The following is a 24,755-nucleotide window of genomic DNA, read 5'->3' on the forward strand; positions in this document are numbered from 1 at the left end:
TCAGTCAGGCTGGTTTGCCCCCTCTACCCCTCACGCTGGTGTTTAGAAGAGGGAAGGAGTGTATGAGTGCCTCTCTCTTTCTCTCTTTCTCGTTCTCTCCTTCTCCCTCGTTCCCTCGAGATGTTACTTGGATGGCCCCTTGACTCTTCCGGCCTCCATGAGCCGGGGGGAGGTGTAGGCGGATGCAGCCAGGCAGGCCGCCGCTTCACAGAACCCGGGAAGACCCGATGGGCCAGCCTTACCTGGGTGACCAGCATCTCCAGCTGAGCCATGGGGGCCTCTCTCACCATGCTTACCATCTCTGGCAACCCCGTCAAGACCTGGAAGACCTGCGAGGAGAAAACAACACAAAGAGTTATGGTGCGGAGGGAGGGACGGTGTTAGGGCTGGCTTCAGGGTTTATCTATTTAATTAGTGTTCTATGGATCCACATCCAGGCTGTTTTGCTATTCTTCTCGTCACGAAATTGAGTCAATCATTGAGTGAGAGGACACAGTATAGTGACATATGCTTAAGATATATTTAACACCATATATGATTTAATTTAAGACAGCAGAAAACAGGACAATAATGTAACCACACAACACACTGAACACATGATAAGTACATAGCGAAGCTGCACCGGCTAGCCAGTTTGTTAAACAATCGATTTGATACACTTATTTATAGATTAACATGACAACGCGAACGTAGCTGAAAAAATGCGCATGACGCTATTATATCCCGTTATGCCGGTACATAGAGAAACTAAGCACAGTTAGCACACTCTGGTTAGTGAAATAGCTAAGTGCATTTCCGTGGTGTAGTGATTCGCAAACAGGAGCAGTGGAAAAAGGGAAACAAACGGCATGTTTGATCTCTTCTGCTTGTGTGGCTGGTTGTACTGACCTGGGAGACCGGGTATGCCAGGCTGGCCGGGATGTGGGCGGCCTGGGTCTCCTCTATCTCCTTTACCGCCTCGCTTTCCTGGAGGAGCAAACACATCAGCATCAGCATCAACATCAACATCAACATGACAGAAACATCAACATCAGCATCAACATGACAGAAACATCAGCATCAACATGACGGAAACATCAACATCAACATGACAGAACAAACAATGATATAACTATAACACACACTCATTCTGCCCTTTTCCTGTCAGCATCTATGGTGGGGCTGCAGGCAAGGTAAAACAGGGTTTATCGCTAGAGGGACCTTCCTGAGAACCTGAACCTTAGGTCCAGATATCACACTGGGAAAGAAGAAAGGCACGTCTGGACCATCCTGAGGAGATGTGAAGCATCTGCAAATAGTGCCTCAGTAGAGTCCTTCTGCTTCACGATATAAGACACTTGTTCTGTCTCTTTCACACACACTCCACTGGGGTGGTAAAAACGGTGGCGATATAATTGTACATAGCAGTTTAAAAGTGGATTAATGTTAGCTATGACTCATTCAGAATTCATATAAACAGTAAGCATCAATAAAGACAAAACCTGAACATAACGATGAACATTCAAACTGAGTACGGCAAAGCCACGGGAAAGCCACTCTTGCTACCACTGGCTTTAACTGTTATTCAGTACCAATATCTTGTCTACAGACTGTACTGCCGTCACAAATATGGCCAGCTTTGCATAATGCATATTAATGCACTGCACCTTTAAGACCAGCTCTGCATAATGCATATCAATGCACTGTACCTTTAAGGCCAGGGGGGTATTCGTTGCACGTGGTTAAGTGACAAACCATGATAGGAGACCTCAGAGTAAGTGGTAAACCTCCTAATAGAAGAGCCCTCTGACGTAGTTTTGCTAGGAGAATGAACCAATGGAGGTTCTTTTATCAGGAGGTTTACCACTTACTCTGAGTTAAATGATCCAGGTTTGTCACTTAACCACGTAAGATGTATACCCCCAAGCTCTGCATAATGCATATTAGTGTACCTTTAAGACCAGTGTTTCCAATCTGGCCAGGAGCCCCAAAGATTCCGGGGATTCCGCGAGCTCCAACTGGTCCATGTGGCCCTTGACCCCCCGGTGACCCGGGAGGCCCAGGAGGCCCTGGAGGTCCCATCACGCCGGCGCCGCCCAACACGGCCCTCTTAGCGCTCACTGCCACCGCCGATAGCCTCTCTGGGAGGAAACAAGCACATAAAACACACCCATAGATATCAAATGTCATCGTCCACTGAGAAACATTGTTGAACCCGTGGCTCCACTGCTGGGTCACGGTGCTAACAACACCAAGGTCATAGGTTTGATACTGAGGGAGCACACATAATAATGGGAATATAAATGAGTTTTTGTTACTGCTATTAGGAAGGGGAACGACAACAAATATCCCCACAGAGACATAACAAAATATTGATGTGCTATAGATGCTAACAACACCAAATTAATTCAACACCCAGGGTGGATGCATACTGCTCGGTCATATCATGTAACCGTCTAGTAAATGACTAAAACTAAAGTCATTCCCTCCGCCAAGGAGGGTGTTTTTAGTGTGGTGTGTTTGTTTGTCAGCAGGGTTATGGAAAAACTACTGGCCTGATTTTCATGACACTTGGGTGCAGCATGAGCCAATGAAGAAACCATTAAGTTTTGAAGTGGATCGATATCACAGGGCGGATCCACACATTTAGTTTCACTTTTGAAGTGGATCGATATCACAGGGCGGATCCACACATTTAGTTTCACTTTTGAAGTGGATCCATATCACAGGGCGGATCCACACATTTAGTTTCACTTTTAAAATGGATCCATATCACAGGCGGATCCACACATTTAGTTTCACTTTCATTAGCTTTGCGAGCTCTGTGATCTCCGAGTGTTCTTTTAGTTATGTTACGTTCTTTTTTTGTATCTCAATTCTATTATGTATTATCTATTCATCTTAAGTGTCTTTCAATAATATACTCTACTAAATACACACCAAGCATGTCAGAATGAAGGGAAGAACACACAAAACTCACGGTTGTGTGTGTAAGTGTCACTTTACTGTGCTGGAGTAGTAAGTGGTATAGAGTTAAAGTTCTGGAGCGACACAGTCCCCCATCACCAGTATGGGGTCAAACCTGTATCTGTGACCCCCAGGGGAAAGTAGTGTTATATTTGTGCTCTGTCCCCCAATAAGCTTTGGGATAGCTCAGCAGGCCAGGCAGCAGATAGGGGAGTCGGTTTAGCTGACTGTGATATTAGGCTTGTTCCCTCTATTTGCCTTTTGGCCTGAATCCAGAAACAGATTGGTTCTCCCAAATCTCTCCTGCCTGTTCGATTTGATGCACACAGAAAATCCACTCTTGCTCGTCTCTGCTTGCTTGAGCTGATACACGGTGTTGCCTGGGTGTGTGTGTGTGTGTGTGTGTGTGTGTGTGTGTGAGAGAGCACGCTCGTGTATGTGATAACCCCACTGTGTTGGAGAAGGGGATTACATTGTGAAATGCTGTTGGCTAATGGAGGTCACCATGACACAGCTCTGAGCAGCTCGAACTTAGAAAAGAAGAGCTAAAAAGCCGAAGCCGACAGCCTGACAGCAGAGAGAAAACACTACACGAGTAAAACACAAGCACTTAGATAAATATGTGCTGACTACAACCTACACACTGTTTGTTTTGTGCTTTTCTGTGTGTAGATGTGTTTGTGTGTGTGTGTGTGTGTGTGTGTGTGTGTGTGTGTGTGTGTGTGTGTGTGTCTGTGTGTCTGTGTGTCTGTGTGTCTGTGTGTAGATATGTGTGTGCGTTTCTCTGTTTGTGTGTGTGCGTTTCTGTGTGTGTTTCTGTGTGTGTTTCTGTGTGTGTGTGTGTGTGTGTGTGTGTGTGTGTGTGTGTGTGTGTGTGTGTGTGTGTGTGTGTCTATGTCTGTGTCTGTGTCTGTGTCTGTGTATGTGTATGTGTGTATGTGTGTGTTTCTCTGTGTGTATGTGTGTGTACTGTGGGACGGCCAGTGTGTGAATGGATTCAGTGAGAGTTGACGTCTCCATTGAAAGTCATTAAAATGGCCTCTGCTCCAGCTGACAGGCTGAGGGTGGAAACCACTTTATTAGCGGTGAAAGGGTCTCCATGACAGCTCAGGGAGGTCTATATAAAAGGGTTAAGTGCAGCTACAACTCTATCAGCAGGGACAGGGTCTTCATGACAGGTCAGGGAGAAGTATATAAAAGGCTCAAGTGTAAGGACTGTATCAAAGGCTTGGGAGAACTCTGTGACAAGATTTGGAGGACTATATGACAGGGTGAGGGTGAACTCTATATAGTTAGGAGAACACGATCACAGGGTTATGGGGACTATCATCTAAGGACTAGATCGGCCTAAAGGTGACGCTATAATACTGATAGGGACTATTTTAGGATCAGGGGATCTTTATTACGATCAGGAGAACCCTATCTTTGGGTAATGATGAGTATGGTGCGGTTTCAGGACACTAATGTGTTGAGTACATGAGACCAAGGGGACACTTTCATGCCAAGGACATGATAGGACTAAGGGGACACTTTCATGAGGACGTGAACAGACCATTATTAGGGTTAGGACTTTGTCTGTGTCTTACCTTGCAGCATTTTCAGGACAACCTCAATGATGTGCTGGTCAGATGCATCACGACCCTAGAGAGACAAAGTATGCGTGTGTGTGAAAGAGAGAGAGAGAGAGAGAGAGAGAGAGAGAGAGAAACAGAAAGAGAGAGAGCGTTTACATAATGATCCACATCTGCTATGCCTAAAATAATATTGACCAGATTAGCATGGCTCTGTCTCTTAACCAATCTATCTATGGAAACATCATAATATATATGATCATGATAATCCCTCATATCCTTGCTTTCTTCACTATAAGAATAAAGGTATACAGAGAAATCTTTGTTGACATGAAGGATCCTTGAAAAAGAAATGTACTTTTATAATTATGTTTAAAATGACCTTGAAATAACACGACAGCTAAGCCTTTGTCTTTGAAGCAAATCCTCTTTTTGCCTTTGTCTTCAACTAGCACTTTTTAATCTTCTCCTGTCCCTTTTTTATTCTCTGATGCCTCCAGATCTCAGCTCAGCTGAGGGAGCTGATGGAAACTCATCGTGAGAGGTTGAAGAATTTACATCTTCTCTCTACCAAGCAAGCCTCACACGTCTGGTGTGTAGGGCTCTGATCTGGTACTTCTGGAATCTAATAATATATATATGATTTTTCACTGCAGCTCCTTGGATTCCAAGCAGGACAAGAACCTTCCTCTCACTGTTGACATCCTCATTGGGTAACGTATACCAAGTAATCCTCTAAATGTCTGATCTGTAAGGGTCTCTTTTGTATCTTTGTTTCTGAACAACATCTCTGTATAATTTCTCACCGAAGATCCTTGGATACCAGGCATGCCAGGGACACCCCTCTCTCCGTTGAGGCCCCTGGGGCCGGGGAGGCCTGGGGGACCTGGGTCTCCTGGCTTGCCTGAATCTCCGGTGGGTCCGTTGTGGCCTGTGTCACCCCTCACTCCTTGCTGTGGAGAAAAGAAGTGAGACAAGACGAGGTGAGTTTAAATGCAGCTGTGGCACACGGGGGGATGAGATGAGAGATGTGGAAATGGACAGATGGAGAACTTTGATAAATGGATAAGGACAACAAAAAAATGGGCACAAAAATGTGTACATGTTAGGCAAGTTGTTGAGACATCCATAGTCTTTATGGATGCGAAAAATTTAAATGTCACCATTAAGACCAGATTGTAGCTTGTATGCCATCTCTGTGTATCAAGAGAAACATTCCTCATGTTTGTGTTTCCAATTTACTTTTACATACAATAATGAAGTCTTACCTGTCCTTTGGGTCCAGGCTCACCTGAGATCCCCTAGGTGGAGAATAGAGAGAGAGAGAGAGAGAGAGAGAGAGAGACATCATATGTAACTAAAAAATGGATATAAGTTCACATACACTCACTTGAATAGATTCTAAAAACACTTACCTGCTCTCCTTTCTCCCCTTCCAATCCCTCCACACCGGGGTCACCCTGAGAGACACATCAAAGGAGAAAAATAAGCCGCTGAGATGATTAGAAAATTCTATTTGTGTTGCTTTTCCCCCCTTCTCCTGTCAGTAATAAATGTACATATATCTCCATATAGCTAAGATGAGGCGTGTACTCACAAAGTCTCCTTTAGCTCCAACTCGGCCTTGGAATCCCTGTGGAGATCAAACATGTTGATTCATCAGGGGACAAAATGTAAGGAGGCAAATTACCAGTGAGAAATCCATTCCACTCTGACAACACGCTCTCCGTCGACACCACAATTATCAGTGTTAAATTGGCAGTGCACACTGTATTATCTACCATAATATTGTAAAATTGAAACACGACACACACATTTAAGAGGCTGTTTCATGTCTGATGGAAAGAAAATGACTTGGAAGAAGCTTACAGAATGCAAATGAAAACACCATAGCAGGAGAGAGCAAGGGTGTATTTTTATGTAAACAGCGCCACTGTTGGGCCGCAGTGTGGTATTACAGGAGCACTAGACCAACACACACTGGTTCTGTCTGTCTTACTCTCTCTCTGTCTTTCTAACACACACACACACACACACACACACACACACACACACACACACATGCACAGAAACACACACACACACTTATACTACTACAAATTGAACATTGGCAGAGGTGTACAAGGTGTTCCCATAAACTTCCCATAAACTTAGTTGTTTTTTCTTTAGATTGAGAGTTTGGGAGAAGTCCTTAAATATGGTGATTTATGGCACACACACACGCACGCACGCACGCACACACACACACACATGCACAGAAACACACACACACACACACACACACTTATACTACTACAAATTGAACATTGGCAGAGGTGTACAAGGTGTTCCCATAAACTTCCCATAAACTTAGTTGTTTTTTCTTTAGATTGAGAGTTTGGGAGAAGTCCTTAAATATGGTGATTTATGGCACACACACACACAAGCACGCACGCACGCACACGCACACACACATACACACACACACACACAAACCTTGTCTCCCTTAGTTCCAGAAAGGCCCTGTGCTCCTGGTATTCCCAAGGGTCCACGCTGTCCTTTGTTTCCCTGTAAAGAACAAAGCAGAACTTCAGAGATGCAGAGGGAGACTCCAGCCCAGACCATAATGATTCTGGAACACAGTCGGCCCTAAGTCACATCCTGCTATGACACACCTGACATGAACACAGCCTTAAGGGCCTTCAGGAATGAGTCATGGACATGAGTGGTGCAGACTCATTTCACCAATCACTCGACATGCAATAACCACAACAGAGAAAGAATGACCTCAAATAACATCTAAGAAGCTCAAAGTGTACTGAAGTATATTAAAAAACATATCAAGGCTGCTTTTATGTATCCAGTTCCAAACGACACCCAGACGCTGTGCTATTTATGGCTGCCCTCTGATGTGTGAGCATCTGAACGAGCTCAATGGTTTCCTATTGGTTCTCCTGAAGTATATACAGTATATTTAAGAATGAAGAGGGGTTCAAGAGAGAAGGGGTTCTAAGACTCACAGGCTTGCCCACGACACCCTGGGGTCCTACTGCTCCTCTCTCGCCTCTGTCACCCTGTGGATGGAGAAAGCAGTGTCACCACATGAAGAAACAATAACAATGTGTGTAACGTATGTACAGTATAATTATGACACTGGACATATTACTGGACTGATGTGTAGGAGTGATGTGTAGTGACACTTGGTTACAAAACATTATCCAATATATCATAGGCAAAATATATTTTTTTTTTTACAAAAATAAAAAAAGGGAGAGGAATTCACCTTGGGTCCTGGGACGCCCTCCATGCCAGCCTCACCGGGGGGACCAGGCTCTCCCTAAAAGATGGAGAGAGATAAAATGCAGAGGAAAGAAAAGGTATTTGATTCAGTTAAAGACAAAGTTGGACAAAAGACAAAGACAAACAACAGGAACAACATTGTGAAGATAATGATGAAGAAGAAGAAGAAGAAGAAGAAGAAGAGGAGGTATTACAGATTGAAACAGTGAGGGCAAACAGCTCAAGAGTATGGCCATGATAGGTCAGACCCTCCTCTGGTTTAACACAGATGCTCTGAGGTCATGTGACCTACCTGAGGGCCTGGTACTCCAGACATCCCAACAAAACCTCTGGGTCCTGTCTCCCCCTGAGGACGACACATCAACATAAGTCAGGTGATCGAAGTCACAACGTCACTCTTGTTACCCCTCCAGTTAATCCTCATCCATTCAGTAAAAGCTCTTTCATGAAAGACCAACATGTATTTATGGCTGTTGTACGTCTATTTTTAACATCTGATTGTCTAGGAGTGTTTTTCATTTTTTTTGCGAATGACCCAAGTGCCGTCATGTGACAAACGTGTCAATCAGTTAAAAAGTCTCAGAAAATCACAGAAGCAGCTTCTACACAACCAAGAATCAGACGGACGTACCTTGTCTCCGAGTCCACCTTTAGTTCCGGGGCCACCTGGCAAACCCTGGACAAAAAAAAAGAAAGAGAAAGAGAAAAAGAGAGGGGTCATGAGGTCAAGAGCAAGTAATGCTACTTCAGCCATGATAAAACCCTGCTGAAGGTCTGCTAGCCGAACTGTAATTACTCATCCTGTAGTGGAGCGGGCGGCCCTCGATTACACGGCGCAGCGGTGATACTCGGCCCCGGTGCAGCCGGCATGGTTCATTAGCCTGCCCCGGCAGGACAAAGAGGCCCGCTCTGATGAAGATGAATTGTTTGTGGCTGACTAAGTGCTATTTCAAGGTGGTTTAAATTCAGAGGCTGGACGGGGGTCAGAAGGTCGGCCTGGACGAATGCCCAGAAGACACACACTCACGTGGATACACACACACACACGTGGACACAGACATACACGTGGACACACACACACTCGTACCCATCTGCACACTCACACAGTGACACACTCATACACCTGCACAGACACTCATACAGACACACACAAACACACACACACGCATGTGGACACACACACATGCGCACCCACCTGCACACTCATACATTGACACACTCATACACACACCAAGGCTTTGAACTGGTTCACGGAACGAAAACGAAAACCAGAAACTTTTGATGTTTTGCTAGGAACAGAAACGAAACCAGAAACTTTAAAAAAAATTATGTTCCGGATCAGAATCGTTTCCCTAAAATAATGGTAACCGGTTAATAACGTTATTTTTTCGCTCTTTCACAAGATTCCTAAATGCAATATGATTGGTGATGTTCTCTTCCGGTCGTTCACTTAGAGAACCTTGCCGCGCGCCGCCAGCTATTAGCCTTATCGGATCAAATCTATAGCCACCAGTCTCTCAAACTCATTCTTAAGAAGAGGTAAATGTTGTACCAAGTATCTCACACATGTTTGTTTTTAAATAGGAATTCTATAAGATAGGCTACGAATTTCTAATGCATTGTTGTAAAAATCTGCAGGGTCAAGTTAATGAAATTATAGCTAAGTTGGACAGTTAACATTGGCAGTAGACTACCTGGCTATTGCCCAGCATAACCTACCCTAGTTTGTTAAGTCTTTATTTAAAACGTAGGCTAATACGGTAGTTCTCATATTTGGAATTTTAACTTTTTTGTTCAGATGGGAAGACATTGCGAGAATCCTATGCGGCAGCATTATTCATTTGACCCCGCGACTAACAAATCCAAATACAACATTGATGGATGTATGTAGATACCATTGTAGTTTTGTAATATTTGTATTGTCTCTGTTGACAAAAATGCACTGATTGGGCCCTGACGAGGTTTGGCCAAATGCTGTTATGTTTTGTTTGCCCAATAAACAACATGGCATACATTTTCCTTGTCTTAACTCATGTATAATACTTACAAAATGTCAGAATTACAGTTGCCGCTTACATAATGTAGCCTATAGTGCTTTTTTAATGTTTAATGACAAGATAGAGACATATAAGATTATTTTAAAGTCCTAATGATCAGCCTACTTATTTGTATGTCCCGCAGCTGACATGGAACACTATTAACCGGTTCAGGAACTTTATTTTTTTGTTCTAACCGGTTCAGGAACGTCAATTTTAGGGTTGGAACGAAAACCGGAAACGTTAAAATACTGTTTCTGTTCCGAACGAACCAATTGGGAAAAAATTATGGTTCAAAGCCCTGACACACACACATGTACACACACACACACACACACAAACACACACACACACACACACACACACACACACACACACACACACAATCTGGAGCTCACTTGGGTTGTTTCTCACCCTTTTCTCGCAAGGACATGTGACCAACCATGTCTCAGAGTTTCTTTTTATTTGTGAAACATAAGAGAGAGCCTCCTTCTCAACCAGTCTCCTTAACCATGTCTCTGAGTTTCTTCTGCTTTCCTCAACCCTGTCTTTATGCGTATCCTTTCTCTTTCCTACGCACCCATCTCTTTAAGTGCTTGATATGTCTCCTCAGGTTGTGTCCTTCCATCCTGTGAGCGGATCATTGCTCTCGAAGTACATTAGAGCCGGTGATGAGGTGTGGACCTATTATTATTACAGAGTGCGGCGAAGGAGACACCAGCACACTCCATCACTCAGGCCCCAGCCATGCTCAGTGGCATTCTGAAGGGGATAAAAAGCCTCCGTGGGCACGGCCATTAAGGGCGGCTTTGGACCGTAAAGCTGGGGGACACAGACAGTCAGCTCAGGGGAACCTCAGGCATTGTGTGTGTGTGTGTGTGTGTGTGTGTGTGTGTGTGTGTGCTCCAGCCACGTCTAGCACCTGACGTTCTCAAGGATTGCACTCCGGACAAAAGAGGTGAGCTTTTGATTTTTTTCAGGTCCATCTGGTTTGACATAGAACCTAGAGGTGTTACCATGGTAACACTGGTGATGTTAAGAGATGTCAGATGAGCTACTGAATATGTCACAGAGAAAGAAGGCCATTTTTTGAGGAAGCTGGTGGATGATGTTTGAACTCAGTTGTGCAAATGTTGAGAGTCGAAAAATGCAATGCACAGGACAAATATGGAGGAGGTGGCATTTTGATGTGAGTTCACCTTGAAACCCTCCTCCTTTAACTTTCAGACTGAGAGCCTCACGGTTTACTGAGATGACACTTTAAACACCCTAGTCTTCTCAAAACCTTCTGCATCCCGTGGAGGAGCTGATGCGGATTGATAGAAATACCTGCCAGGGGTGTTTCCAAGGCACCTCAGCTCTATCATGTATTCATTCAGTATCTAAGAAACTCTAATACCCAGAAATCATTACCCATAGACAATTTACATTTAATTATAATGTTAGTTTAGTGCGGTTTATCATGTTTGAATGTCTTGAGGGAAATGAAGTGAGAGATAGAAATGCCTACAATTCTAATGATAGCTGGTGTGGTTTATAGTGTAAAGGTCTTTCGAGAGCGATGGAGTGAGAGGGAGAAATACTCGCAATTCTAATGATAGCTGGTGTGGTTTGTCGCATAAACATGACACCAAGTGAAAGAGAGAGAGATACTCACAGCTGTCCCTTGGGGTCCTGAGGCACCTGGCCTACCAGCCTGTCCTGGGGCGCCCTGCGCATGGAGAGAGAAAAGAGACACGTTACACGCAGCCTTGTATACAGAGAGGTCATGCCCTAGTGAGTCTGCCTGTCACTACAGCTTTGTGAGAGACTGTGCATCCTGGAGAGAACGCGTACATGTGCATGTGATGGAAGTAGCTTTATGACAGATCAATGCAAACGATGTAACCGTGTTTGTAAAGGCGATGAAAGCAACTCAAACATCAACTCGTACCTTTATGCCAGGAATTCCAGGTGTGCCGTCTTTGCCATCAATTCCTGGCAGACCCTGAGACACAGAAAAGACAACAGGTGTGGGCAGGTGTGCACTTGGAAATTGTTGTGATTCTCATTTTGAAAAAAAACATCACTAAAACTCTGTTGCATGCAGAGATATAAAGATGGGATAAAGTTACACAAATGATGCTGTTAAACATTTTTAATGAATTTAGTCTTGGCACTTACATTTTCTCCCTTCTTTCCAACAGCACCCTGGGGTCCTTTGATGCCAACTCCACCCTGTGAGGAAAACATTTATTAGCTAACCCGTCCAAAGGAGTATTATTTTTTTATTTGATTTTTATACAACTTGTATTCAACCAAGGACATGAGACAAAAGTTCACTATAGCTGTGTATCAATACGACATTTTAGGCTACATACATTTTTCTATGTATGAATTCAAGAATGATGGAGGATGATGGGTAGATTAGAGTAGAGGTGTAGATGGATGGATGGATAGATGGATGAATGAATGATGGAGGATGATGGGTAGATTAGAGTAGAGGTGTATATGGATGGATGAAAGATGGAGGATGATGGGTAGATTAGAGTGGAGGTGAGTGGAGGTGAAGATGGATGGATGAATGATGGAGGATGATGGAGGATGAATGGATAGATTAGAGTGGAGGTGAAGATGGATGGATGGATGGATGGATGGATGGATAGATTAGAGTGGAGATGTATATGGATGGATGGATGGATGAATGGATGATGGGTAGATTAGAGTGGAGGTGAAGATGGATGGATGGATGGATGGATAGATTAGAGTGGAGGTGTATATGGATCAATGGATGGATGGAATGATGGAGGATTATGGGTAGATTAGAGTGGAGGTGAAGATGGATGGATGGATGGATGAATGATGGAGGATGATGGGGTATATTAGAGTGGAGGTGAAGATGGCTGGATGGATGGATGGATGGATGGATGGATGGATGGATGGGTGGATGGATGATGGAGGATGATGGGTAGATTAGAGTGGAGGTGTATATGGATGAATGGATGGATGGATGGATGGATGGAGGAGGATGGGTATATTAGAGTGGAGGTGTAGATGGATGAATGGATGGATGTATGGATGGATAAAAAAGCAACAGATACTCACCAAATCCCCTTTGTTACCGGGTTCACCGGGAGGTCCCTGAGGCCCCTCCTCACCCTAGAACAAACCAATCAAATTCACCGATATAAACCTGTGCAGTCCATTATTCTGTTGTACATTAGCTTTTCAGACCATCACAAAAGACCTGGGCCAACCTCCCCACCCCCCTCCACAGTGATTTACCAAAACAAGTTATTGTCCAAAACCATACATAATGTCACTCATAACAGGGCGGCAGCAAACTGGACGCTTTTTGAGTGCGTTACAAATAAAATGAATTATTGATATTATTATTTGTGAGTTGATGAGTGGATGAGAAGGGGAGCTGTACTTACAGGAATACCAGGGATGCCAATGGGACCATTGAGGCCCTTATGACCACGAGGACCCTGGCAGAGAGAGGAAATAAAGAGAGATTTGTTACTGGGCGCAAACAAAAGGTCACAACATCTGGACACTTTCATATGTTTTCAACTGGTATCTGAAGTACATCTTGGATGCTGAACTAGTTTTGCAGTTTTACTCTGTTTGGCAAAAAACTACTGTGTGTTTTTTTTTTTTGTGCATTTACCGAAGACTAAATTGCAGAAGAAAACTGATTATGTTTAAGTGGACGTCGATAACAGCCAGCTTGTTTCACAAGCGACAGCTAATCAACAGCAGCCATGGCCAGTCTGGGTTTAATGTAAAGATCAATGGCAATACTGAGTCATGGACAATGGATGAACTCAATCAATCCAGTCTGGGTAACTGGATGGAATAGACCGGTCTGTTCTGCATCCTGCATCAAAGCCAGACTGTTGTTGTTTATGAGAAACATAGAAACGTTCTGTCCTATGGCATAAGAAAGCGTTCCCTTGGCAACGTCATCTATGTGCTCTAGGCTCTAGGTTCTAGGCTCTAGGCCCTAGGGAGCTCAGGCTTAGGGCCCTGACATTGCTGATTGTTAATAGCAATATAAAAAATGAATACAATTGAGACGACTTAAATATTTAAATTGATTTTGAATACTTTCAGTTTCAGGATGGTACAAAACCTACCTCACCTGACCATCTCAGGGAGAACTAAACACATCAGGTATCATGGCCCACCTTACCTGACTATCTCAGGGAGAACTAAACACATCAGGTATCATGGCCCACCATACCTGACCATCTCAGGGAGAACTAAACACATCAGGTATCATGGCCCACCTTACCTGACCATATCAGGGAGAACTAAACACATCAGGTATCATGGCCCACCTTACCTGACCATCTCAGAGAGAATTAAACACATCAGGTATCATGGCCGTTTAATTGAATGCTAATGTGCTCTTCTCGCTCAAGTGGAAAAGAAAGATGCTAATCAGACCAACAATATAGGTAGATAAGGACGTAGAGGCCTGTACCCTAACTGCACCCAACACTTGGTGGATACAAGTGTGTACTAAGTGAGTGGATGCAAATGGGTTGTGTGTGTGTGTGTGTGTGTGTGTGTGTGTGCGTGTGTGTGTCTTACCATCTCCCCTTTGGGTCCCATCATGCCGGGGTACCCTCTGATACCCTGAGGACCCTAGAAGAGTAATGTCATCTTTAGTATCGCAGCCACCTGTTGACTTCCTATACTCAAGCCCTTAAATATACTATCTGGATATAGTATGTACTTCCCATACTCAATAATTCAAATATAAGTATTTATTTTAGTAATATACTAGTTTAATTTATATAGTAAGTAAACTAGTTAGTATAATAGTTTAATATCTTAGTAAGTATACTAGTATTACTATATAGGATAGTAGGTATTTTAGACGGAAATACATATTTAATGTAAGCTTCAGCAGCTGAAGGGGGAAGTGTGTCCTCGTTGTATAGATGAATGTATAGATCAGTAGATCTGACATATAGGTAATGTGTGGACAAAATCTGGAAGTCGTCTTTATCACCTATGATGAATATCCTATGATCAATATCCTAAGGTCAATAAAATATGATCAATATCCTAGAATGGTCAATATACTATGATCAATATCCTATGGCCAATATCCTATGATCAATATCCTAGTATGATCAATATACTATAGTCATTATCCTATGGGTAATATCCTATGATCAATATCCTATGGTCAATATCCTAATGGTAACAAATAATGAAATGTAAATAAATGCATTACTGGAGGGCCTGGGATGCCTTGTTCTCCAGAGATGCCCACTTCTCCTGAAGGACCCTGTCGGAGAAGAGAAAGAGAGGACAGAAACATGAACATGAGATCCGAGACCAAGTTAGATACTGACACAAGTGTGTTTGTGTGTGTGTGTGTGTGTGTGTGTGTGTGTGTGTGTGTGTGTGTGTGTGTGTGTGTGTGTGTGTGTGTGTGTGTGTGTGTGTGTGTGTGTGTGTGTGTGTGGTTGGTGTGTGGGTGTGTGGGTGTGGGTGTTTATGCAGTAACGCGTGGATGAACTCAAGCAGACTTCCCCTCATTACGGAGTACATCTGCATGAGAACCTCCACTGCAACCCCAAACGCATTTCCAGTCAGTGTGTAATGTTGTTCCTTAACAAGGTCTGTTGTTTATTGTGTGTGCAGTTTCTTTTATTTGGGCCCATCTGTAACAAATATCCATGTGTGTGTGTGTGTCTGTGTGTGTGTGTGTGTGTGTGTGTGTGTGTGTGTGTGTGTGTGTGTGTGTGTGTGTGTGTGTGTGTGTGTGTGTGTGTGTGTGTGTGTATGTGTGTGGTGTGTGTGTGTGTGCTGATGTTGTGAGAGTTTGTGTGTGTGTGTGTGTGTGTGTGTGTGTGTGTGTGTGTGTGTGTGTGTGTGTGTGTGTGTGTGTGTGTGTGTGTGTGTGTGTGTGTGTGTGTGTGTGTGGTGTGAGGGTTTGGGGGGCCTCCAGTAGCATTGGCCTGGACACCAACACCATGGCAGTGCAGCTCCAATCATTCTGGGCATAACTAGTCTGACCCATGAGTGGGTCACCAGGGTCCGTGTGGGATTCATTACTCCTGATTAATTCACATGGTGCTCCAACTCCCTGGCCTTCTGGAACCCGCTCGCTCCCATCCCCTTTCATCTGGGCTCGCTTTGCTATGCCTGAGCCAGGACTGACTAATCATACTCAGATTAGTGCCAGTCAAGGGGCTCAGGGGGCTTCATTACTGCCAGTCTCTCACTACTGCTGGTCTGTGTGTGTGTGTGTGTGTGTGTGTGTGTGTGTGTGTGTGTGTGTGTGTGTGTGTGTGTATGTGTGTGTGTGTGTGTGTGTGTGTGAGAGAGAGAGAGAGAGAGAGAGAGAGAGAGAGATAGAGATAGATAAAGAGAGAGAGAGAGAGAGAGTGTGTGTGTGGGAGGTGGGAGATAGAGAGAGAGAGAGTGTGGGGGGGATAGATAGAGTGTGTGTCTGGGGGGGGGGGGGGGGTAGATAGAGAGAGCGAGGGCGGGGGGGGGGGGGGGTTGGGTGTGCAGTGACCAGGCTGTTTGACCAGACTTCATTGTAAACCATTATGGCATGTTGTATGTGTAAAATGGGTGGTTTATGGAAGCAATTTGTTTAGATGCTAATGAGTGTCTCAGAAGTATAGTCACGACACGGTCCAGGGGATCCAGCTGAGGAACATGGTGTGAATATCTTCAGCATCCCCCCTCCCCTATCTTCAGTCCTCTCTTGCATTCGCTTCACAGTGAGCCCTGATGCTATTTAAGACCCCTTTGTATGGACGGGTTTTGGTCTCTTTATTAAAAAAGATGTGCATTTCTTTTGACAGATGCGATGCAATTTGCAAATTTATTTCAATAAAGAGGCTAAAAATCCTTTATATTTTTGCAGCATAATTCTTCTATCCTGTCTGGTGAATGAAGGCGACTAACTAACTAATTCACGATTAACCTTTCAAGCACACATGCACTTTATATCTCCCTGTTTACTGCTCAGGATGCATATTACGCACTTTCGTCTGTTAATACTGTTTACTTCTGCTATACTGTCCAATTACTGCACAGTGTGCATGTCTTGTCTAGTGACGATGTCTTGTCCAGTTGCATTTATGTTGTTTGTGCTTTTTGTTGTTACTAATGTTTTCTGTTTGTACACTATAGTCCTGAAGACACGCAATGCCAATAGAGAGAGCTTGACTTGACTTGAAGCTCACTAACGTTACGACACAAAGTAAGGAATTACTGTCTAGTCAGTCAAGTCATTGGAACCAAAGTTATTTCATGTTTTTTGTTTGTTTGTTTGTTTGTTTGTTTTGTTTGTTATCTGCAGATGGCTGGCCAGAGATGATAGAGATTAACATTTGAGAGTATCCGCATGTAGGAGTCGTGCCATGGCATGGATATTAAAGTGATAGCATATAGAGAAAGATCATAGGCTTCTCTACTTACTGACGTTCCGATGCTTCCTGGGTCGCCCAGAATACCAGCACGGCCTTTGTGTCCCTGTAAGAGAACAGGTTTGTCAGCCAAAGATCTGACAGAGACAGGGTGCTAAAGAGCCAACCACATTAAAATAATTACCAAACCCAGAAGCTCTAAAACTCTTGAAAGATATCATCTCCAGGCGAGATTTGAGGTTTAATCTTCTGATTTGGCAATTATTTGAGCCCCCCTGCTGTGTGGGATTTGTAGTTCACTTACCTTCACTCCCTGTAGTCCTTGGGGCCCCTTTGGCCCAGACGGGCAGTTGGTGGGACACTGGAAAAGATCACAGACATGGTCAAAAAAGCCAGACCACAGCCGGAAGGCAGAGTCGGAGGCACAGACACAGACACAGGCAAAGGCCTTTTATCTCTTGCCTCCATTGCCAAGAGAACAAAGCGGTTGATTGATCCTTTTCCAACTCTCTAATCAGGTCAGTATTATACTGTGGATTACTGTAAGGTGAAGACTGGTAGACTGGGGAATCGGGGGAAGAAAACACACGCAAACACACCCACAAACACACACACACGCACACAAACACACACACACACACACACACACACACACACACACACCAACCCAGAGCACAATCCTCTGAAACCTCGAACTCTAATTAAAAGAAATGAGGAGGATTGATCTGGGCTTTAAAGGGCTGTGTGTGTGTGTGTGTGTGTGTGTGTGTGTGTGTGTGTGTGTGTGCGGCACTGGAGGAGAACCAGAATCAGACGCCCCTGTTCCTCTAAAGACCCCCCTCCCCCCCCACCCACCCCCCGTCCCCCCCTGCCCACCCTCTGGACTCCATCCTGTGGCGGGTCTGCCTGGCCCGGCTCTGCTCAGGGCTCTGGAGGACCAGGGAGCCCTGGGTCCAAGCATGCGCTAATGGAGACAGGGAGTTCTGAAGGCCTGCCGAGCCCTGGGTCTGAGTCCAAGCCTGCGCTAATGGAGACAGGGAGCTTTGATGGAATCAATTTAATAGAGCTCATTAAAGGGGATTCCATGAACTCCGGAATCAATGAGTGAAACGGAGAGAGCCGAGGCGAGCTGAGGCGCGGTGAGCATCACCGGGGGAGGGGGGGGGGGGGGGGGGTAAGGGGGGATGGATGCAGGAGGACTCTAAGGAGGAGGGGGGGGGGGGCTTCTGGTTCAGATCAGTGGCAGGCTTGGCTCAGAGTCCCCTACCATCTGGGGAGACAGAGGGACGAGTGAGAAGTGGGGAATGAGACGAGACACTGTGGGTGAGAGTAGGAGAGCGAGAAAAGAAAAGGGAGAGAGTCTGAAGAGAGACACGAGTGACCCTGGTGGTGGGGACCGCCATGAACACACAGGAAGTGAGATACTTCAGCTTCACAGGTTCACCTCCTGAAGACATTGCTTCTACTTCACAGGGAGAGCTCTACAGCTTCCATAGCCTCTAATCTGCAATGGGCTGAATGAGCAGCGGGTCGATGGAGAAGGCTGGCTCGGGAAAGGGAACAGGTTTAGCATACTCTTGGACCCAAGCCAACAACCTAACAGACGTATAAGGGATATTAATCTCAGTGAATTTGCCTTGAATTCTAAATGAATGTGTAAACACAGGTCTCTCACTACTTACAACTTACCACTCCTACTAATATTTGGACCAGCATGTCATTGACAGGAATCTAAACCAACACCTGCTCGTGTGCTACATGCTACACGCATAGCATTCAACAACACCTGCTCTTGTGCTACATGCTACACGCGTAGCATTCAACAACACCTGCTCTTGTGCTACATGCTACACACGTAGCATTCAACAACACCTGCTCTTGTGCTACATGCTACACACGCATAGCCTTCAAAAACACCTGCTCTTGTGCTACATGCTACACGTATAGCATTCAACAACACCTGCTGTTGTGCTACATGCTAACATGATACATGCATAGCACTCAGTGGCTAGTGCTGAGGGGCGATGCTGCAGTGTCTCACCTGGAAGTCAGCACTCCCCTCCTCTCCTCCGCCCAGGAACTTTCCTGGAGGACCCTGCAGAGAAACAAAAAGAAATACAGAACATTCAGAAGCAGACAATGGAGATGCTTGTTTACTGTTTAGTCAATAAATGCTTCAGGCTATTCAACGACATGGTCTGCAGTTAACAGTTGCAAGATGTCCTACTAGGAGGGAGTGATTTGGATTTCTATTTCATCAATTTGGATTTCATCAATATTATGCTACAACGCTCCACAGTGAATAGATATCAGCTGATTAACACGAACTATGTTATTTCTGTTTGTATTCAGTTTTTAAAACTCCTAATAAGTCATCAAAAGTTTGTGTCTGTGTGTGTGTTTCTGTGTGTGTGTGTGTGATTCTCTGTGTGTGTTTGTGTGTATGTTTGTGTGTGTGTTTCTGTGTGTGTGTCTCTGTGTGTGTGTTTCTGTGTGTGTTTGTGTGTGTTTGTGTTTGTGTGTGTGTGTTTGTGTGTCTCTGTGTGTGTGTGTGTGTGTGTGTGTAAGTTTCTTTGTGTGCGTGTTTCTCTGTGTATGTTTGTTGTTTGTCCCTTTCCATTCAAATGACGAGCACAGCTGGTGGTAGCTTTTGTTCACATTTGAGCAGGACAAACTGCTCCCACCCAGGTTTAAACACTGCTAAGGAATGAGCTGCATGGCACTGGGCTCTTCCTGCCGATTGACAGAGTGGCTTTATACGCCGCGCTCTCTAACATCCGTGCATCTGCCCCTTCCCTATGAGCCTAACAATGCAGGCTCACTAATGTGGGCTTGAACACTGTGGGACTAATTCTGTGGGCTCTAATATTGTGTTTGTAACACTGTAAGCCTTAAAGTATGGTCTGTACACAGTGAGTTCCACACTGGGATTGACACTGTAGACTTGACTCTGTGAGTTCAACATCGAGATTGACACTGTAAGTCTGACTCTGTGAGTTCAACATTGGGATTGACACTGTAGGTTTGACTCTGTGAGTTCCACACTGGGATTGACACTGTAGGCCTGACTCTGTGAGTTCAACATCGAGATTGACACTGTAGGTCTGACTCTGTGAGTTCAACATTGGGATTGACACTGTAGGTTTGACTCTGTGAGTTCAACATTGGGATTGACACTGTAGGCCTGACTCTGTGAGTTCAACAGTGTACGCCTGACTCTGTGAGTTCAACATTGGGATTGACACTGTGAGTTTCACACAGTGAGTCCCACTGTAGGTCTGACGCTGTGCTTACTGGTTTGCCTGCGGCTCCTGGCAGGCCTGGAGCTCCAGAAGGTCCCATCATTCCCTGGGAGAAGAAACAGGAAACAGGAGAGTCAGTACGAGACTAAGTGACATCACTGAAACGACCATTTAATTCAGCATGATATAACGGAGTTATTGATATAAGTGTGAGTGTGTTTAATGTTTTATTATTTGAGTTCATCATTTTTGTTCTTAGAATTATAATTTTTTATTCGATAGTCAATAGTTCTAAAGGTTTTGATACAAACACAATTTGAGATATTCTTCATTTACTTCTGTGATAAGTGACACATATCATCTGTTTCATGTGAACAATGAAAGGCTTAAGAAGACCAGTCCATTGTTCAGCACTCACCTTGGGTCCGGCCTTGCCCAACAGCTCTAAGAGCTTCTGACTTCATAGAGAGGAGGTGTGTATGTCTGTGTGTGTGAGTGTGTGTGTGTGTGTGTGTGTGTGTGTGTGTGTGTGTGTGTGTGTGTGTGTGTGTGTGTGTGTGTGCGAATATAAAGGCAGAGACATGTCTAACACAGTGTTTCAGACGAACAATGCGTGCAGCACTCACCTTGGGTCCAGCCTTGCCCAACTCACCAGGAAGTCCGATGGGACCAGGTGCACCCTGGGGAGAGAAGATGGGATTGGTTTCATTCAACTCACAGAGATGGAGGAGTGCAGCACTAAGAGCCTCTGTGTGTTTATGTGTGAGTGTGTGTGTGTGTGTGTGTGTGTGTGTGTGATTGAGTATAGACATAGACAATGTCACTGCCCCCTCTCTCTTTTCGCCTCATATCATGTTCTCAATCCACTTGCTAAAAGAGTTGTTGTTGTAGTAAATACTATTTCTAACATAATGCAGCTGCTTTTGAAGAGTCCGCATACTGCAGCTTTAAAAAGATGATTCTGCTAATTCTGAAGAGACAGTCTCACCTCCAGCAGCTTAAAGAGCTTGTTTAATTTGGCCTTGTGAATAAAGGGGAACTGGACAGTCATTTGTCTCACTCTAGTGGGCTGTGCCTTTGCTGTCAAAGAGTGACACAGGAGAGGACAGAGGCGAGGACAGGGGAGAGCAGAGGCTCTGTGGGTCAGAAAGGGTGGCTGGGGTGTTTGTGTGTGTGGTGGGGGGCAGGGGGAAGGGGGGGGGCTCGTGTTTACCCCCAAACTTTTTGCTAACATGGGGAATAGGGCAATGCATATTCTTAAATCTTTGGTCCAGTTTATTGAAACAAATAATCCGGTCCTCTTTCCTAATTTGGCTTTTATCTCTGCTCCAAACGTTTGTGTGTGTGTGTGTGTGTGTGTATACTTACTGATAGTCCGGGAAGTCCAGGACCCTGCAAAGCAACAAACCACAAGGTCAACTTTCAGTTTTCTTTTCAGTCTTTAATATGTGTGTGATATTGGGATACATCAGGATGAACAGATTAAACGGATCAGCTGACACATGAACCCTTTCACTTGCAGAGATAACTTTACAGAGTAACTAGAAGGTGAATACTCCCATCTAGTGGACATATTATGTAAATACAAGGTAGTAGACCGGAGTAGATTAAGAAAGTATAAAAACACCCTGCACTGGATTTCCTCTTCCCTCTATTGTGAGACTTTTAGTACACAGAGAAAACAGCTTTGCCTTCATTAAGAAAGAAGCAATATTTGTATTCATTTTTTCTTATTTCTACTTACTGTTGGTCCCTGTGGTCCGGTTGGGCCTGGCAGACCCTGTATAGACGAGAAAGGAGATGGAGATGAGAGAGGTTTAAAGATGAACTAGCATGAATGACGTATCTCGTCTCTTCTAAGTATCATTTGAATCCATCTTGATCATGTGTGGTGTGTTTTTGACGCTGACAGAAAAGTGTTGTACTGGTCAGGGTCCACTCCTACCTTTGGTCCAGGGCTACCAACCGCACCCCGGTCTCCCTTGGCTCCAATCAAACCCTGAAAATTAGTCGAGAGGGAGAAATAAAAAATAAATAAAAAAAATACACAGACAAGATTAAAATCAAACCACCATTCATGAAAGATTTGTAGAAATCACAACTTACTGAAGTAAAGTAAAGGTCACACTTTATTTGGAAGGCCCTCTATAGACTATCTACAGATGCTCAGATTATAGACAAACTATTGGGTCAACTACAATTTATGGTTAAGGTTAAGGGTTAGGGGTGGGCTTGGTTAAGGTGCTTTTAGTGAACAATTAGAAAGACTGAACTTGAATTTCAATAAACCCTCTGTAAAATTTCTGTAGGTGGACTATGCACATCAAGTGTTACCGAAATAATTAAATGACGCATTCAGAAACAAGGACTTTCATCCCATTCTAAATACCCCAACCAGCCATGAATCCAATGTGGATTTAGACCACAAAAGCTTCTTTCCTTCCTTCTGTATTCGTCTGTTTAGCCCTGATGGACGGTGTGAACAAAAGCGCTGTAAACAATCTGAAGTAACAGTCCCTGCTGACATTTACAGGCAGTGAGAAAAAAACACTGAAACAGGATTGACATTCCTGGCCAGATTATCTGACAAATCCCTGAGGAATGTCTCTGTGTGTGCGTGTGTGTGTGCGTGTGTGTGTGTGTGTGTGCGTGTGTGTGTGCGTGTGTGCGCGCGCGCGTGTGTGTGTGTGTGGTTGTGTGTGTGTGTGTGTGTGCGTGTCTGTGTGTCTGTGTCTTTGTCTGTGTGTGTCTGTGTGTGCGCGCGCGCGTGTGTGTGTGTGTGTGTACTTTCCTCATGTGACTGTGAGGGTGAGTGGGTCAATGTGAAAAGAAGACTGGCCCCTCTCTATCCCTGCATGACCTCAGCCGCTCTGTTGCCCTTTGTTCAGCACTAACTGGCCATAGGAACGCACCACAGCTCCACACTAACTGGCCATAGGAACGCACCACAGCTCCACACTAACTGGCCATAGGAACGCACCAGAGCTCCACACTAACTGGCCATAGGAACGCACCAGAGCTCCACACTAACTGGCCATAGGAACGCACCACAGCTCCACACTAACTGGCAATAGGAACACGTCACAGTGGCTTATGTGGGTATCCGACATAAGACCTCATAACAATGGCACATATGGGTATACAACATTGGTCTCATGTAAAAACAAGCTACTTTTGGCCATAATAATTGTGGTTATGACCCCCAACACTCACATTATATTTCTGTGTTGAGGGTAGAATATGCTTAGATTTGATTTGTACTTTTTTACTGAATATGGTAATAACATTAAATGTGATTTGCTTTTTGTTTTCAAAGTCCATTAAACTGAAACGTTTGACACTGCGGCAACTGTGAAACTCTAGCAGGGGGATGGGTCAGAAAGCTACTCCTCGTTATGTCAGTCATGTGAGCAGTTGAGAGGGAATTGATGTTGAACTCTACGCTAGACAAAGCTGTCTCCACATACAGATGTACACACCTGAAATCATTGTATATTAAGGCAGAATAACTTCAGAGGAAAGACATCCTCTTTCCAGATTCAGGTAGAAGCATTAAAGGGGAAATGGCCACTCTTAGAGTGTCAGCAAAGGTCATATGCCATCGCACATTCTGGGATCTCTACGCTAGTGTCCCTTGGTCGTCTGTGAAGTGTAGCTACTGTGCTGAGTATTGTGTATGGGTTTAGTAGATGTAGATGGAGTGGTGAGTATTTAGTATGGGTTTAGTAGTAGATGTAGATGGAGTGGTGAGTATTTAGTATGGGTTTATGTAGTAGTGTGGTGAGTATTTAGTTTGGGTTTATGTAGTGTAGCTACTGTGGTGAGTATTAAGTATGGGTTTAGCAGTGGGTGTAGCTACTGTGCTGAGTATTTAGTATGGGTTTAGAAGCATATGTAGATGGAGTGCTGAGTATTAAGTATGGGTTTAGTAGCGGGTGTAGATGGAGTGCTCTGGGGACTAAACTCACATCAATGCCGTTCTCTCCTGGAGTCCCATCTGGCCCCGGTTCCCCTGGTTCTCCCTTCTGGCCCTGTGAAGGCATGGAGGATACAGATAGTTATGAATACTGAAACTAAAGTGTACGAGCACTCACTCTCCCCCCCCCCCCCCACACACACACACACACACACACACACACACACACACACACACACACACACACACACACACACACAAACACACATACACACACACAAACATGCACACGCACTTGCACACACATACACACACACACACAAACACACATACACACACACAAACATGCACACGCACACACACATACACACACACAC

The 24,755-nt window shown here is 44.5% G+C and overlaps 1 protein-coding gene across 1 annotated transcript in view; it reads right to left on the reverse strand.

The window, feature by feature from the left end:
* Positions 1–123: 123 nt before the first annotated feature.
* Positions 124–24,755, reverse strand: part of col9a2 (procollagen, type IX, alpha 2) — a gene marked incomplete at both ends in the record, with an annotated part of 27,856 nt that continues 3,224 nt past the window's right edge. Inside the window, 29 exons of the mRNA XM_080858973.1 lie at positions 124–329; positions 889–966; positions 1,932–2,120; positions 4,533–4,587; positions 5,324–5,470; positions 5,786–5,818; positions 5,933–5,977; positions 6,115–6,150; positions 6,993–7,064; positions 7,517–7,570; positions 7,780–7,833; positions 8,089–8,142; positions 8,428–8,472; positions 11,490–11,543; positions 11,766–11,819; positions 11,996–12,049; positions 12,917–12,970; positions 13,249–13,302; positions 14,414–14,467; positions 15,066–15,119; positions 17,273–17,326; positions 17,525–17,581; positions 19,262–19,315; positions 20,515–20,568; positions 21,089–21,142; positions 21,831–21,854; positions 22,207–22,242; positions 22,408–22,461; positions 24,431–24,493. Coding sequence (XP_080715099.1) covers positions 124–329; positions 889–966; positions 1,932–2,120; positions 4,533–4,587; positions 5,324–5,470; positions 5,786–5,818; positions 5,933–5,977; positions 6,115–6,150; positions 6,993–7,064; positions 7,517–7,570; positions 7,780–7,833; positions 8,089–8,142; positions 8,428–8,472; positions 11,490–11,543; positions 11,766–11,819; positions 11,996–12,049; positions 12,917–12,970; positions 13,249–13,302; positions 14,414–14,467; positions 15,066–15,119; positions 17,273–17,326; positions 17,525–17,581; positions 19,262–19,315; positions 20,515–20,568; positions 21,089–21,142; positions 21,831–21,854; positions 22,207–22,242; positions 22,408–22,461; positions 24,431–24,493 — 1,896 coding nt within the window. The remainder of the gene's footprint in view (positions 330–888; positions 967–1,931; positions 2,121–4,532; positions 4,588–5,323; positions 5,471–5,785; positions 5,819–5,932; positions 5,978–6,114; positions 6,151–6,992; positions 7,065–7,516; positions 7,571–7,779; positions 7,834–8,088; positions 8,143–8,427; positions 8,473–11,489; positions 11,544–11,765; positions 11,820–11,995; positions 12,050–12,916; positions 12,971–13,248; positions 13,303–14,413; positions 14,468–15,065; positions 15,120–17,272; positions 17,327–17,524; positions 17,582–19,261; positions 19,316–20,514; positions 20,569–21,088; positions 21,143–21,830; positions 21,855–22,206; positions 22,243–22,407; positions 22,462–24,430; positions 24,494–24,755) is intronic.

The sequence above is a fragment of the Sprattus sprattus genome (assembly GCF_963457725.1).
Source record: "Sprattus sprattus genome assembly, chromosome: 20".
In the NCBI taxonomy this organism is placed as follows: Eukaryota; Metazoa; Chordata; class Actinopteri; order Clupeiformes; family Clupeidae; genus Sprattus; species Sprattus sprattus.